This window comes from Syngnathus floridae, chromosome 2 (genome assembly GCF_059516105.1).
Source record: "Syngnathus floridae isolate MCC-2025c chromosome 2, RoL_Sflo_1.0, whole genome shotgun sequence".
Taxonomy (NCBI): domain Eukaryota; kingdom Metazoa; phylum Chordata; class Actinopteri; order Syngnathiformes; family Syngnathidae; genus Syngnathus; species Syngnathus floridae.
Window position 1 is genome coordinate 9,178,278 of NC_142414.1, and position 17,899 is coordinate 9,196,176.

A 17,899-nucleotide genomic window follows, 5' to 3' on the forward strand; every position below is an offset into this window, starting at 1 on the left:
TACCAAACCAGCGAGTTAACAGCCACATCCAAATGTACAAAACCAGCATCAGGAGCTCAGACGTTAAAAGCACATTCCTACAGCAGCATTCCAACAAGGCAAGAGTCTTTATTATCAGGCAGACCAATAAAAGCAAGCTGGCTGCCTGCTCCCGTCTGCACTTGATAATGGCAGAGGACCCAACTTATTTAGCCAGGGATAACACCAAAACGATATTTTCTGTTTCCCACTGTTACCGACTTGATGCAAAATGTAACGATGACCGATCTAGAGATATAAAAAGTCATTAAATGTGACTTTTTCCTATACTTTTCCCAAGCCATTTCAGACGTCATGGATGCGGTGTCTAGAAATTCTGAAGGTCGTCGACATTCAAGGCCCACACACCATGCATAAACACACACCACTGAGCATATTAAAAGCTGTCCATCTATCTCCCACTTATCTGGGGTCAGTTCCTTGGGGCAGCAGCCTAAGCAGACATGCTTAGACTTCCCTCTTCCTTTAGTTTTTGAGCCCCTCCTGCATGTCTGAGCTCAAAGGGAGAGCCCAAACAAAAAGGAAACACCTTTTGGCCACTTCTATCTGTGCTCTTTTTTTTTTTTGGGCCAATACCCACGACAGACCAATGCACTATTCCACAGACGGGACAAAAACCACACTGTTCCTTTTGAATCGGATGCTTCTTTCTCTGTGAAACCACCTCAATAGATCTTATCAGGGAGACTTAGGAGCATGATGTTCCCTTGGTAAGAACATTCCCTGATGTCCATGCCATGCTGCAGTGGCACGTCAACCGACAAAGAGACAAACCAACACAATTTAGGTAATTGTCACCAAGTGGGAAGTCATAATGCGTGATTGCAAGATTTTTATGTGTGAGTCACATTTTATATGAGCTTGTTTTTCCGTTTTATTAATATGCTTCCATTTTTTTTTTCGCCACAGGCTTTTTTTGTCTCTTTGCATGTGTGGCATGTGAGGTGAGTGCGTGACAGCTTCTCAGCATGTGTGAGACCTAGTAACACAGTAGCCTTGTTTCTTACTAGGTCACAAATCAGCAGTCTGGACTCGCGAAAACTTCAATGTGAGCACAGCTTGACTTCATGTCTCCGAGCCACGGTGCACCACCGCGTTTGCGTTTTCCAGACGATGTGCACCAACTGGCCACACTTGTCTTTTTTTTCTTTTGCATGCTTGTGAGGAGGTCACGTATGCACGAGTGACTTCTCCTTTTCGTTAGTGCTCATTAGTCACGGTGTGTAAGCACGCCAAAAACAAGTCTTGGAACCTCCCTCCATCACCTCGTGCGCACATGTATAACCAATATAAGCTCCTCCTTGGCGTGAGCTGTCATTGGTTAAAAAAGGAGGGGGGTCATGCTGCATGTCTGTGTGAGCCTGAAATAGGGGTGAGAGCCTGAGTTGCTGGGTAAAATCCATACAAGTTTTGCCCCTTGATTCACCCTGTCTGCGCTCTCGCCGTCTTGGCTTCTGTCTGGCGTCTCGCCGCCTCAGCGCACAGATCCTGCCGAGGATTCACCTACACGCTCGCCTCAGTGTCTTGTGTGTATCGTAACTGCATCTGCCTGCTTGTCTGACACGTGTCAATCACTCAGAAAGTCTATTTCTCGTGTAACCCTGCCTAACCTACAAGAGCTCATTCACTGTAAAAACGTGTTAGGTGAACTTCCGTAACCTTTTAAATTGGGCAATTCAACTACCGTATTTTCCGGACTATAAGGCACACCGGACTATAAGGCGCACCTTTAATGAATGGCCCATTTTAAAACTTTGTCCTTATATAAGACGCACCAGACTATAAGGTGCACCATTAATGCATCATGTCAGATTTTTCATCCAAATCAAATCATTCTTCATTTTATCTTTTTTATTTCAACTTCAGACGCAACAAATTCCTTTATAATCACAAAATAATGATCCATAGCCTTTTTGATTCATGATTCATAGTCTTCAGCAGGCCACATATGATTGATTTCATGACACAATGCTTCGAGACAGGTTAAATTTATGAATTTGGTCCATATATAAGGCGAACCGGACTGGCGTACTGTCGGCTTTTGAGAAAATATTAGGTTTTTAGGTGCGCCTTATAGTCCGGAAAACACGGTAAATGTTTTATGTTTTGCTGTTGTGAAGATTGACTTTCGTACACTTCACAACAAAAAAATAAAAAATTAAAGAATGGATGTCTCTTTGCTTTGTTCTGCTAAATGTCAGTAATTTATACTCAAAAGCTTTTCCAACTAAAATGAACATTTTAGTTCTTCTTCTGAGCTGTTTATTTGTTTGTCTTTAAAAATGTGCCTTATTGTGTCTCGGGGAATGAGGAAAAAGTCAAGAGTCGGTCAGCCGTATATTGTTGGAGCACAGCATTATTGTCGGCGGGGATGACCTCCAATCAATGTGAAGACATCAGAAATACATTCACATGATGTGTTAGGGTGAATGGGGGGTTTCCAGCCTCTGGCAGCACTCCCACCGAGACCTCACACATGTCTCGGCAGCGGTCGCCAATGGTCACAGAAGGGACCTCATGCCCTCAAGTGCCCCCCGCTTTGCCTCCAACTCAGGATTGGCTGTGACATGTATGGCCCCATACTACTCTAGTAGTTGGGCTTCGGGGAAGTGGGAAAATCGGGCTTTACTAGTAAGTCTGCCTCCAGTAGCCACGGTAACAGCATCAACGGCACGTGACTGAGTGAGGATGGACGAATGATGATGGGGTGTTGGGGGAGGGGGTAGTCTCAGATGAATAAAGGGTTAAGCACGCACCAGTGAGAGTAAAGTAGGCCACAACAATATGGGCACGGGGGGCTTGGGGGTGAGGGGGCAGGAACGTACGCTTTCACTGTATACCATTTAGGTGAAGACAGTGGGGATGTTTTTGGGTGGCATATTTGTGGAAGTGGTCGGATTTGTGGGTGTCATGGTGGAGGTGGGCACTCCCACACCTCCAACATGGAAAGCACAAACATCCCCACACACATGCATGCACATGTTGACACAAACAATCCAACGCTCCCTGGAGTCGTTACACTCATCGCTTATGTAACAAGGTTGAATGGGCCAAACAAAAACAAGTCAGTTGTCCCATCTAGCTCAACACACAAGCACGCGCACATGTGTTTTCAAACACTCACACATGTGAGTGTCTGGTCCTTGGAAGCAATGCGGCGAGGTCAGCCTGAGCCCTGAGCTGCGCAGTCTGGACGTCAACACACACACACATTCTGAAACACATTTAATTGTCTACTGAGATCTTGATCTGTACAAAGACACGCCCTTTAACAACACAGGCACATCAAAGAGCCTAAAAAACGATTACAGAGTGATTCAAAATTTTCCATATTTTTTTTTTCAAATATACCTCACTCGCAATTGCAGGTTCTAAAATGTAATGTTGCACAAGACAACTGTAATCACATAAGGGGAACATTGAAATATGATTACTTTCACCCTGGTGAATAAATAAGTCAGTTGGGAAATGGTGTGTGTGCGTTTGTGTGTTTGTGTGTGTTTGCTGCTTCATCCTGCTGCTGGAAGACAAACACCTATGATGATGAAAGCGCTGCAATTAAACACATCCTAAATCCTCCTCCTCATCATTATAATCACCATCAGTCAGTCATCATAATATCCTTCATGACTATTCATCCAACAGTCTGTCAATTTCACTCCTCGCAATTTCTATTGTTACGCATTTATCTGTCGCTCCACCTACACATGAGGCTCGTATCATGCTGAGTGGAAACACCCACGCGTGCAACTCGTATGTCGCACATCTGCTGAATGCTACAAATGTATGCTAAAATCTTGTTACAAGCATGGAAATACTATGTCAGTATTTAAGAGTGGATTGACACGTTCAAGGACGTATTTCCACTTTCATGCATATTTTAAGTCACACATTATCTCATATGGCTGACGAACCACATGAAAGAATGTGAATGTGCAGACGCCCTTGCACGAATAGATAATTTCGGATTTATCCCCAAGCACTGACAACACAGAAGAAAACAATAATCTATTAATAATACAAACACTTAAGATTCTGTTTAGTTGGACTGGCCTGACTTTTGGAATAATTAATTAAGGCTAACCTGAACATTATTCCACAGACCGCCATAGGCAATTATTTTGTTTACTACATTTCCAACACAGCTCTCATTTACTGTAATTTTAATCGTCTTTGATTTTGTTTAGATTTAGATTTTTTTCCTAACTTTGTGTATTTCTTTCATAGCAATGATGGTGTACATGTGATTTGCGGGTTTACACGCAAATACACAATGGATTTTTCTTCAGAATTGGAAAAGATTCCGATCCGATTAAAATTGTGGCAATTGTTACATTTGAAAGCAATAACATTTAAACTATGACGTTTGAATAATGTTGTTAAAGTACCAAAAAGTAATACTTGAGCATAAGTACAAGTATAGTGACAGAAAAAATACTTTAGTAGAATTTAAAGTCACCCTGGAGAATATAACTTGTGTAGAAGTTTCAAATTAGCTATGTGAAATTTGCTGTACCTAAATATATACATTTTTTATTTCTTCAAAATATATTATAAATATAATATATATTTTTTTCATTTAAATTACATTTTTATTCATTTGATTTACTTCTGTGTTGTATTAGTCAAATCTTTGCACTAAGCTACATTACAAGCCTGCTTGTGAGCAAAGTACCATTTCAGGCATCTGGCTCAGTGACACGTCTCAAAAGCTTAAAACATGTACGAGGGTGACAACTAAATTCTGCATTTTGAAGTTTGTGCTGGCTACTTTAATCCTGACAGGCTTTTAGAATTCATGAGCGCTTTCAGGGAGGAAATATTTGGTTCAAATGGCACCACCTAAAACGTCAAGTCAAATCAACTCACTTGAACATAAATCCTTCAGCTGCCTCAAGGCCACCTGACCATTTCACCTTCTCGCACACACATCGCACACACAAAAGCACACACTCAAACTGCACTTCACCTCGTGCACTTGAGCTGCCTCCACCAAATTCCATTTGAGCGCCTGCTCGTCCCCATCAATTTCCTTGCCTCAGCCTTTGCCCATAAACCTTTGACCTGAGGTGGTCCGCCTCCAAGAGACCGCCCTCCTCTCACTTCCCCATTCCTCAAGAGGAAATGGATTTCGCTTCAATTAAGCAAGCATTCCTTACATAGTTTTATTCTTATGTTCTATATGCTTGGCTACTTCTCTTGATTTGGTTCCAGACCATCAAGTCGTCTTTAGATTTTTAAAGGCATCCCCCCCCCACACGTTAGTTAGACCTCTCACCTGTTTTAAAGATTTCATAGCGCAGAGAGAAGCCAGCTCCTTGGTGAGCGTAGTCCGACACAAATCGTATCTGGAGGGAGGGACCCGAGGATATGATTGGCGCCGGTGCGATGTTGCTGCAGTGCCGACCCAAGACGTCGGCATTTTCCGAAGTCCCGTCTCGGATTTCGATGAAGTCGTACCTGAGTTGAAAAGAGAGGGGTTGGGGTGAAAAGAGGAGAGGTTAATTGTTTTCTTGACCTGGGACACAGCATTATTATGACAGGAAGAAGATGAGAGAGCACTGTGAAGGAGATACAAAGAAATTATTTAGTTATGGAATGAACAGTGGTGATAAAACATAGACAGGTGTGGAAAAATTTACAGTCTGGGCTTCAGCCTTCAGGCAGAATTGAGAAAAAGCATTCAGGAGCATGACAAGCAGGGCAAGATAGAAGTAATTATATTAGCCACGGCCTCGGCTCTTGGTCAACAAGTCGGCATCAGCTGCTTCAGACGCGTTGCCTTCATTTTATTCTTCAAGTCATACCAGACAACCCTGGAAAACCCCATGGTGGAAAAACAAGTAACTGGAATCATCATTTTCTTAACCCCTCTGCTCCACTGTTTTAGATAACACAGGATTGCACTTTTGCTGACTTTGATTAGAAGTGAGGGGAGTAACTTACTGAATGCTGAAGTACTATGTCTGCCTGGGATAGACGGAATTAGGCTACACTAGTAAAGCTTTCGTTTTTGGTACATTTAACTTAAATGACTTTATTAATGCTCGTGCTCATCAAAAATGCCCTTAGGGATCACCTGTTGCTTTGGCTTGCGGCACAAACCCTCCAAAGTCGTTTTTGTGATTACATTATTTATTTATATATTTATTTTTCATTTTATATAGTTATTTTATATTATGTATATTATGTATTTTATTTTATTATTATTTTATTTACATTTTTTGTTTAGTTATTTATTTTTCCTGGAGTGAGGAAAAACAGACATTTTTGTAAAAGCCATTTTACTTGTAGACAGAGTTTGAGTGAACTGATGCATGTTGGGTAATTTGTTAAAATCGGTGGTGGTTGATGCTTTGGAAAGAAAATGGGTAGGGGCATTATCAGCAAAGGGGATTAAGCAAAGGGAAAATTAAGATGAATAAACCTAAAGACGCTTCACATGTTTGGGCTCACAGTTCACTATGATCTTTGACCTGCCAGTTGACCCTGAACAAAAAAAGCTAATTCTGTGGGGTCAAGACAGAGTCCACCTGGACCGTCTCAAATTAGTTAGCTCTTTTTGGCCTCTGCCAGTGATTGCATAAAGACAATTACACACAGACACACACACACAGACACACACATACACAAACACACACAAGCAGGATGATATCACCCTATTTGGACACTCAGATGCAGTCATGAGTTCATGTTTGAATTATGCAAATATTGCACAGACCAGTCAGAGGAATCATTTTCTATTTCTATTTTTGAGTGTTGCTTCAAGTAAACCTTTCCAGATCAAAATGCGAAGCCAACAAAAGGGAAATCCTCCTAACCGCTGTTGCAATGGTTGCAAACTGGGAGAAATAACTTTTGGACATAATACCTCGTCTCTCAATGGGCTCATGTGATGACGCCACCAAAAACAACTGGACTGTTGTTCTTTCACTGATCACTGGTGAAAATTCCGCCCTTTTGATAAAAAACACTTTGGCCTACTTTTCGACTAAAGTCACACAAGGTTAAGGTTTCAATTCTGTGATTCAAGTCACACTTCAACAAAAAGTGAGCCTGAACCTGAAAGCACCAAGAATGATGGCTCCGCTATGTAAGGGCAAAACAGTCTTGGGGAGAACACGCAAGCACATACAGACAAAGACAGGAGAGCGCTCATGTTCGCAGCACCATTTTGTGGGGATAAAAGGCCTGTGAAGAATCTGAGAGCCTAATTAGGTTTTAATTGATTTTGGAGTGGGTCTCTATGTTAGTTTCCCACTTCCCCTCCTTCTGTCTCACGCTCTTCTGTCATGGATTAGCGTCAGTGAGTGAGTGTTTCTCAGATGTGATTATTGACCGGTGCGCTCAGCCTCTGATGAATACATGCATGAGCGTCTGACACGTCTCTAGCACACACCTGACCGCATTCCAGGACCTGTTCTTCTAACAGGTCCAAAAGTTCCGCTAGTCTTTTTAATGGCTGGACAGGGTGGAGGGCAGCTAATAGACCAGCAGATGTACACTCGGCTCATAACAACTAATTGCCTTTAGCTGTTTGTTGGTGTCCAGGGACCTTTTCTCCAGTATAGGCAATGCTCCTCACTATTGTGAGCATGTCCATCTTTAGGAATCATGAACGGTGACTTAACACAGTATAGCAGGGGTGTCAAACTATTTTTTTTTGCGGGCTGCATTGTAGTCATAGCTTCTTTTGGAGGGCCATTATGACTGTCAACCCAAATAAATGTATGAGCACCTCATATTATATACAGTAAAAGCTACAAAACAAACTGACAAATAATTCGGTTTCAAATCAGATGAGTAAAAACTGGTCAAATATTAAAAAAAAAAAAAAAAAAGATATAAAAAATTAAGACAATTTGCAATTCTAGTCATGACAGACGAATTTGATGCACAATGTGTCTTCGCGGGCCACATAAAATGATGTGGCGGGCCGTATCTGGCCCCCGGGCCTTGAGTTTGACACATGAGCAGTATAGTGTCATTTTTTTCTCTCCAAGGAAGGGATTAAAAATGGCTGACCAACTTCCTGAAGACATAACTTACTGTTGCTTATGTTTATTCAAGTTCAGCTTGCTCGAGCTGCTTATGAGTGTCAATAAATATAACTGTAGATTTCTAAGTTGCCTCTGCTCTATTGTATACTTCCTCTTGTTCTCCCACAACAGAACAAATGAGAACACAGTCTGCTAACAATCAGGGCGCTGTCATCTTTTTTTATTTTTATTTATTTTTCGCTTCTGCCTTTCAAAAGCAGGAATTAAATAAGGGGAGGGGGAGTGTGTAAAGTAGAAACACACATACACACACGTCTCCCGCCCCTCTAATAAACCATAAGTGCCTCTGAAATATTAACAAGATGCTGGGAGCGAAATCCCAAAAGAACCCGGGGGCCTGCCATCTTCAATCCAGCCCAAACCAAACAGCTCTTTTCCTCCCTATGTCCTCACGTCTCGGCTCCCCGTCTCATCACTCATCACAGGGCAGGATGACCTGGGTCAGGCCGTTCGCAGAGGCGGTTTCGACTATGACTTTATAATGGCAAAATAAGACTGTGATGTGGGTTCGTCAGCAAATCTTTGTTGTTGGGAGCCGAATAATTGATTACATCTTTGACCGTCTCAGACAGGAAACGTCAACGTCGTAGGACGACAGGTATTGCAATGCTGGTCTTATATTGAATTTCCACAAGTCCCTTTGGTGACTCTTCTTCCTCACCGTCTTTGTTAGGCAGGCGTTGCTTCATCCATCTGTGAGTGATTATCTATTGACTGTCCATTTCAAGCAGAATACACTTATTGAATCCGAGATCTCCCTCCACAGGGAAGGCGTAATCATGCATACACGCACACACTACCAGTTAACATACATTGACAACTGTTTACACCTCAGGCTAAATGCAGCAGCAAATTGGCTAATTTAATTCCACAAAGGGTGGAAGAAGGACTAAATAAAACACACACATCTGTGTGTATGCGTGTGTATTGTCATTCCGGAAGATTTCATGTTTAATTCAGGTGGGTAAAAATAACACAGCCTCCCCTCCTTTGACGTAGAGGAGCAAGAGAAGGAGGAGGGAGCTCGGAAGAAGCTCCTGGTGCATCCCGGGGCGAGCCGATTGCCGATTGCATTAAAGATATGGGGCCTGATATTTCATCTAACCTTTATTACATTTAGTTCACATCAATCGGCTGGAGGTAAGAGCTCTTTGGCATGTGGCCAAACTCCCCGTAAAATGAAATCCTGAATTAAAGTGCCACCTCAGACGTGGAATGCCTCTACTTTATACGACTGCAGATTTGATTGCCGCAGCAGCGTGGTGGTTTGGGTGTTCTCGGTAGGCCGATAGTTTGAACCCGCTGAGGGAAACTAGCCAGCAGGGATGTTAGCCGGAGAGATTTTTTGTCAAGGCTGACCAAGCACTTCTCGCGGTGTATATTCGCTACCAGCAAGTTCAAGTGTAGCAAGCATAGCCGCACGTGTTTTAGGTAACTTCCAGTTACCCAGCTGTCATGCAGATTTCTCAGGCCCCACTGAGACAGGGGAGCCTTGAGCTTCTGCACCCTGCCGGCGCCTTAACCTCACAGAGGAACGTGCAAACATGCCTCTGCTCACTGGCAGTGCTGGGGCTAATCGACCTGGCAAAGCGAGGAAGCTACCCGTGACGACGCTCACGTGGGCGTACATGCACCTCGAGGTAGAGAGCGGGTTTCAATTATTTTTCATAAAAATACATGCTAAGGAGACGAGTGGAGGGAGCAGGAACTCTGACTAAAATTCACATGCTTGTAGACTTACTCACACGCTCGCACCGTTTGCCACCCACGCTCACATGCAAACACATTCAGAGACTTAGTGGGCGTGTGTCAGAGGTCAAGGCCTGCGTCCCTTCAGGCGAGCGTACAGGATAGAATCTCTCATAAAACTCACGGTGATAAGTAAATACGACTATTTTAAGTTTCTCATCGTGCTGGTTGTCCCAACTTTTAGCCAGTGAGAAGCATCTTGACACAGAAGTTTTGCTGTGCTGTGATTGGGAAATCCTGCTGGGTTCATATCAGAAAAAAATCTGACAGCATAAAACGATCTGGCTTAGCTGCTTTTGGTGGTTTGTAACATCATCTGTTGATAGTTTACAGAGAAATGAGGCAGAAGTAAGGGGAAAGATAATACTTGTGTCTGTTTAGAATGTTGAGGCTCGCGGTGAGCGATATGTCCATACACAACTGGCTTAACATTTTTTTTTGCGTACTTCATTGCATAAGGGAAAACTGTAACTGCTACCAATCTGTTGTTGGTGGTGAAAAGACACAAAAGTTAAAAGGGAGAGTTTTTTTGTTTTTTTAAAACATGTTCCATTACTTTATTTGGTCAAAATAATAATAATTTTCAGGGAAGATTTCGCTTGGGTTGACACTAAGTTGGACTTTGTTGTAGCTCACTCAGCTATCAATTTACATTTAATGTGCAACATATTTTTCAAATCAGCACAGAATTAGGTTTTGCATTTGCTTCTGCCCTTAAAAAATCCAATCGCTGCCAACTCGCTACATCTTGCGTTCCTTTGATTTCAGTTTGAACCTTCTCCAACATTGAGACAATATTAGCATACAAGTTTTCAAAGCAGATTACAGAGAAGTGTTTATGCACTCATTGAGGGAAAAAAACAGATGATTTGGATTACTCACATATCTGGGAAAATTAACCAACAGTCACATCCAAACAGCTGGACCTCATTCTTTTCTTCTTGTCCTTCCCTCCCCTTCTTGCCTTCTCTCTGACACCGCCTCCCTCCCCAGCAAACTTTAATAATTTTAAATAATTCCTTCCATTCAGCCACATTCCTCATTTGTTTTAACCGCCAAACGAAGCTGGTTATGAGCAGCTGACGTGCCCCCGAGCAAGAACTCTACCCAATAATTGCCCCCGGAGAAGCGCTGGAGAGACCAAGATGTTTGCGGTTGAGCTTGGGCCGCATCCACCCCATTAAATGCGCACGATGCTGTTTGTACTCCGTTCTCTCAATAACAAAACCACAGTCCACTTAATGGCCTTCATCTTACACAGAGCTTGTAAGTAAGTACAATTGAAGTTTCCTTCACGACTGACCAGAATGTTGGGATCAAAGCATCCAGAACCGTTAACGGGCAAAACATGTCAACACACTCCCTGTCTTACTTGCAATCCAGCCTCTCGATCTCAAAGTGAGGGTTGAAGTTGAGGACGATGCGTTGCGAGGGCTCCGGCGCCGTGATGACCCACTGGCAGTTCTGGTGAGGCGGGTATTCCAGAGGGTATCCGGGGGAGGTGATGTATCCGGCCTCGCTGGCATCAAAAATGCCCTTACACTCGATCGCTGCCAAAAAAGAAACACAAACGCGACATTAAAAAGCAGCAAACAATTGTAACTGTTGATTAGCGAGATATTATGACACTTTATGGAAGCCATTTCTTTGTGTGCTTTTCATAAATGGATTATAAACGCTATAGTCATTATCTTGTTTTTTCTCAGTAAAGATGTGCTGCAACAGATGAACAGTAAAACAAAGAAAGCAATTTAGCCTGTCAGTTTGGAGGAAATTGTAAAAACCTCTCCATTGTGGATTCTTTGTCCAAGTGGCTAATAAAACAATACAGCATCATCACCGACACATTTGCTGTTCCTTCTTGCTCTCCTCACACACACACATGCACGTTCGCTCGCACTCAGCCCCTTCCACACCCAGGCTCTTATCGCCCCGTTCCCCCTTGGGGAGCATTCTCCGACTATAATTGTTGCGCCAGCAAGCCAATCTGCAAACATTAGAACACATTCTCCGATCCTATCACGCTCTCCCAGGAACAATAGCCTGCCAATGGCATGGCTCTGTAGGCTTAGACAGGAAGTGACACGCAGACGGTCTGTCTCGGGGGGCTCAGGGGGGTGGAGCTGGGTGGTCACCCCAACTCTATAATAATGACAGTAACAATAAAGTGGGGTTTCTTTTCTCAGCCACATGCAGCTCTTATCTGCTGAAAAACACGTCAACACACATTCAAAACAAACAAGCATAAAGTCCTTCCACATGCTTTGTGGATCTTTTATTAGGTTTTCCTTGCCTTAGATTTACAGACATTATTAGTTTTTATTGGAGCCAGACCAAGAGGTCTTCTTCATGGCATCATCAAGTGGTGGCCAAAGGTTTGGTTTAAACCTGTAAGCGGCTCCTATAAATTTGATACGCAAATGATATGGCCATGACTGTAAAGCCGAGGTATTCAATTAGCGGCTTGCGGGCCATATGCAGCCCGGAAACAACTCCCAGGTGTCCCAGCTTGGTCTAACCAACCGCTGAATTGCATTCAAGAGATGCAGAGGGTATCACAAGATGATTGCCTAAACAAGAAAAGTCTCAAAGTATGTGGTGACACATAGTGAGTTCTATTCTTGACATAAATGGGTTGATATTCTTGCATGTCTCAAAAAAAAACCAGCCAAAACAACAAAAAAGGGAGTGAAAAAAGGTACTCCACAGGCTTGAAGTGTAATAGACCCTTCAAGCGTTGACATTTCCACCTCCTATTGTGCTTAAAAGGCACACTTAAGATTCTTTGACATTTGAAAGTGCTGCAATGACTTCCTTTGAGGAGAGACGCCCACGTGTAGTATTGTGCACGTCTTCCTGGCGCAGAAGCCTTTTAAGAAAGCTGCCCACCTAGTAACTCTCATGATGATTGGAAGATTGAAAGGTGTACACATGCACAACCACACAGACACACACACACACAAACAAGTGTCATGCTGCAGACACTGACCCATGTGTTTATGTGATTCAGCTTGGGTACTTCCAAAAATGATATCTACGCTTAGTCATGTCATTTGTGGACACAACAAAAACTCACAATCATTTCCTAGAGTTGCATCATTTGCAAACTGAGCAGTCTGTCCACAATTAACTGGCCTTCCCTGTTTACAGTGCACAAGGGCAACTGTGCCTCTGCATAAATTAATCCTCACAAAACTTTCTGCACGCATGGACGGACTTAATTGCAACGTTTCATTTGTGAACTGGTCTGTGTGTGCGCGCGCCCACATCCAGTCAGATCCAGACATCTCTGCACAAAAGGAGCCACCGCCTTATCTTCATTATCTGTGAAAATGTGCACATGTCTGCATATAGAGCTCATTTCTATTAGCTTCCTTATCTGGGAAGGGTGCTGTAACGCTCTGGGATGAGCAGCGAATGTGAGGGGAGGCTGATAAATCCCTCCATCATTCCCAGTGTAAGCACCCCCTCTCGCCCTCGTCTCTTCCCACCCCACCTTAATTAAAAAGTGCTATCACCCAGCGAGTGAGGGAACGAGCGGCGCTCATCCATTCAGTCCAGAGCTCAGCTGAGCTTTAATCTCAACCATCCTCCAGCAAACTGGACTCCGTAAAAGGTTGCGGAGGATGGATGGATGGATGGATGGATGGATGGATGGATGGATGGATGGATGGATGGATGGATGGATGGATGGATGGATGGAGCGCATTACACGACTTTGCACATTTTCAACACTTGCTGCTGATGCTCATCTCACGGAAATGACGATAGAATCGTTTTTTTTTTTGTTTGTCACTTTTAAACGGGATTTTGCGCCCTTAAGGAACTAACAAAAGCCTCATTAAAGAGAGATAATGTCAACCCCCCGCCTGTTTTTTACTTCTTCCTTTCTACACTTCCCTTCCTAACAGGATAAGTGCCCCATGCTAATCAGCTAAATGCACAGTGCTGCCCATTGTGATCAATGGTTCAATGGATCAATCGGGTAAACAGATGGTTACTGCAGTGCCTGCAGGGGGGGGGGGGGGGGGGGTCATTGCAGGGACCTAATCCTAAACACTACCTGACTGCAGTATCATGTCTCCTCGCCTCCCTGGCGCTCTCTTTCCTCACACGAGGGTGTCCAAACAACAATACAGACGCTCTTCGCGTGAAGAATTAATATTTTCCCGCATGAATCTCAGGTGATTTGTTGCCACCCCTGTTTTGAATGCTTCATTTTCTCCCAGGCTCACAACACTAATGCTTCAAGCCCACTTTTGAATAACAATTAATTCTATATGCTCTGGCAAACTTGGTGCTCTCAACTACTAAGCCTGCCCCCCCTACCCCCACCCATTAAAATAAAGCCATGTGAAAGAGTCAGCTCTGGTCTATTTTTGGAGGCAGGCAGGCTGTTTGCTTGCATGCATACCTGACTCATATCGAACAAGCTTGGCCAAGTAACGCTAAGACGTGACCTTGTTTTCACAACTGATACCTCTGAGATTTAAAGATTTGAAGGGCAGCTCTGGGGAAGACGTGAGACAAACAACAAACAAAGCAAAAAACACAAGGAAGGGAAATGAGAAGTAGCCTGAAGCGAGTGTTTGAAAAAAAACCCCAAATGATTAAATGAGCAGAGCCAACTCTGGGAGAAACCGATATCATAGGTGGAGGCGCTGCACAACCGCCCACTCAATAAACATGCAAATGAGCTGCTTAATGGAGGCGATATTAATCCTGGTGGTTCTGGTAATTAATGTACATGTCAGCGAGTCAAGCTATTGTGATTACAGCACAAGTGTGGAATCAAAGTTTCTCTGCATCCCAAGTGGTGAGCAGGCTTGAAAATGGACATGTGCACATCCAAGCACATTTCTGCATGGTTGCATGGTCATGAAAGTCATTCAGTTGCCGCTCCAGTTTCTTGCTGCTTGCTTTCCTCATATTATGTGAGACCACTTGCTAAAATGACTCTTTAAAGGGGCCCTAATATGCACGGGAGCATCAAATCACAAGGGAACCACTGTCTGTGACTTCACTCTCACTTCTTGAATCCTGATCTGCTCGCCCTCTGTTCATTTTAACTCAATGACCCAGCATGCTTTGATGTTGCCCTCTGGCACGAACAGTCCACCCCCCGGGGTCAAGTCTCCCTCCTTCACGTTATGCTTTGGCGGGTACTGCTCATCTCCACACCCAACTCTGTCTCTGCGTCCTGCACTCCTCATCCTCTCCATTGGCTCCCCGAGGCTGCCTGCTCGGCCTTCAGGCTGCTCCCTTCCTGCCTCTGCTGCTGACTCTAATGTGGCTCTTGAGGCAGCCTCTTGGCAGGGAGACACAAAAGGAGGGGATGGAGCTGCTTGGGCCGTTCCTGCCAAGAGCTCCACATCTGTCTAGCATCAGCGGTGCATAGACAGCCAGTAAACAGACGCAGCACACACGCACACGTACGCACACACAGCCAGAGGAGCTCTGATGAAACAGGTAGCCAAAAAGAGGAAGCAATAAAGGCAACAGAATCATCAGTGAAGTTATATATTGCCCACTCCTTCCCATGACTAAGAGCAATAAACAAAACGAAAATTTAGATCAACAGATATAGTTTTTGAATGTGTGTATAGGCTAGCTCATATAAAATGACACACCTAGAAAAACACTTTACAAAAATAGTAAAAGCACTTTTTTCATTTTATCTTAATATATAGTTTAGGCCTGTATTTGCACATATTCCGATAATGATTCGTAATCGTCATTTAACAAAGAGAAACTTTTCACGCTGTACATATTTTTAGAATGATTAAATAATTTGTCATGGACAATCTACAATCTTAACAGCTTCACACATTTCAACTAAGATTAATTAAATTAGAATATTAATCTGTTTTGGGCTGACTCAAACAAAATCCAAAAGTATCATTTGCTGTTATTCCACACGCCAAAGGGTTTAAAACTATGTGTTTGGCGTACTTAGAATATTTTTTTTGTAAAATGGTAACTTTAATGTTATTTGATAGAAGTTAGTTTCGTCCTGCGGTCCGGTGCGTTCTTGCTTGCGGGGGTCGGCAGACATCCGAGCCAGCCGATAATGAAGGATAAATACTTTTATTTACCTCCCGATGAAGATTTCAGTGGTGTCGATGATCAACTATAGCCCATGCGCGTTTTCTGGACACCAATGCGCGTTTTCTAATCTATAGTTTAGTAGGATTATTTGTATTAAATATTATAGAAAACAAATTACTGAGAACTTGGGATAAATGAACTTTTGAATCCATAAATAACAAAACATCAAGGCACATGATGTTACAAGGAGTGTAAGTAAAACTCACCGTCTTCTCCCCTGACCTGCAGCACCACATGACACAGTGCCAATATCCATCCAAACAGCGAGCACACAAAATCCATCTTGGAAGACGCAAAGCTGGTGTCAATGTTTCAATCTTTCCACTCGTAGTCACTAAATTGTGCTCCACATCCCTTCGTGCTTAAACGGGTATGACTTCAATAATCCCACGGTGCGTGTTCAATCAACATGACAACTACATGTCACAAAACAAATAAAAGCGTCTATAATTTGCCTCATAACATGCTCTGACAGCACATTCAAGGAAATGTTCAAATAATGCCCCAAAAACAAAAAAAAAATTGGGTTGACTCCGGGCGTGGGGGACTCGGGAGGATCCGCGGAGTGTGCAGTCTGGCTTCGGGTGCGCCTTTTAGTCCAAGCGTGATTTACGCACGCGGAGGTCGCCTTTCCTGAAGTGGACTGGTCTGCGGCAGTCTCACACTAGAGTGAAGCGCACGGAGCAGAATGTGTGAGCGTCTCTACGAGCAGCTGAGATCTGCTTCGTCCCCAGCGTGCGTCTTGTGTGCGTAACAGTCCTGCGCGTGTGTGAATGTGGGAGAGCGAGAGAGAGAGAGCAAGAGAGAGAGTTCTTTAGCCGAGCAGCATTACAGACGTTGCGCCTTGGCCCCGCCCCCTGCAGGCTGAATTTAGGGGAGCGAGAGAGAGGAAGGGCGGGCTCCGGATAATCGGGGGGCGATAGGTTGCACGCGCCCCCCACTCCCCACACACAAACAGACGTGAGACGATCAGAGCACCGATAGGACGCTCTCCACACAGATAAGACACGCCATGCAATAAAGCAAACACCTCCCAAGGCTGTTTGCAAAGAGCCGGAGGAGGAGACCAGAAAAAGTGTGAAGGTGGGGTACTATCTGGGCAATGGGGAGGGGTGCACAACAAATGGCACATGGTTGCTTTTAACCATAGAGCATATGAAAGAACTTTGCCATTGTCACAGACCTTGACTCATTGGCGCAGCGGAACCCACCTCAGCCCAGCCCAGGCTTTGCCCTGCAATCAGTGGGGCTAAATTCAGAGCAGCGGCGGTCTAATGACAAACTAGCGAGCCCAAAATAATCAGCTGAGAAAGTCCTACCCATGTGCCCTGCCCATGGTTTGAGTTACTATGTAATGGAAGGGCTCGACGTAATGAGGCCTCGTTGGCATCTTTATTTCAGTTGGCTAGGTGCATTCTTAAAAGGAAGAAGAAGAAGCTTTGAGAGGCACTGAAAGATTGCATACCAATGCCACTGAGGTTGGATGATTCATCACAGACTCAAAAGTTCTGGAAAATATGTCGCTTCCCACAAAACTTTATTCCGAGCTGCTGTCATGCATGATGTCACACAATAGTTACGATAAAGACCTCATTGAAATATAAACTTGATGTGTGCCGTGCTTTTTTGTTGGCTTTTTTTTTTTGCTGCACACATAACCGAGAAGCACAAACATCAAGTCCAGCCGGCCACTAAAGGGGAAGTTGAAATCGATAAAAAAGAAAGAAATCTGTTCATAATCAGTTCAGGGAATTGTTGGATGGATGTTTGTGGTCATCCTAAACAAACTCACAACATGGCAATTACAAAATTTAATGAATAAACTACAATAGGAACTCCTCTCTACTTTATTGGAAGAGAGGATATCTAACATGTCAATTGGCAAAACGTAAAAAATTGGCTGCAAGAATAAAAAGAATCCAGTGCCCTTGACTGAAGTCTGC

The 17,899-nt window shown here is 43.6% G+C and overlaps 1 protein-coding gene across 3 annotated transcripts in view; it reads right to left on the reverse strand.

Moving 5' to 3' along the window:
* Positions 1–16,745, reverse strand: part of LOC148401609 (neuropilin-2-like) — a 40,095-nt gene extending 23,350 nt beyond the window's left edge. For 2 of the 3 annotated variants that reach the window (XM_088368354.1, XM_088368355.1), the window contains exons 1-3: positions 16,163–16,745; positions 11,221–11,398; positions 5,318–5,499 (exon numbers count right to left, since the gene is read on the reverse strand). In XM_088368354.1, the coding sequence (XP_088224480.1) occupies positions 5,318–5,499; positions 11,221–11,398; positions 16,163–16,238 (436 nt within the window). In that variant the 5' untranslated portion in view covers positions 16,239–16,745. The remainder of the gene's footprint in view (positions 1–5,317; positions 5,500–11,220; positions 11,399–16,162) is intronic. The other variant, XM_088368353.1, reaches the window with a different exon arrangement.
* Positions 16,746–17,899: the final 1,154 nt, after the last annotated feature.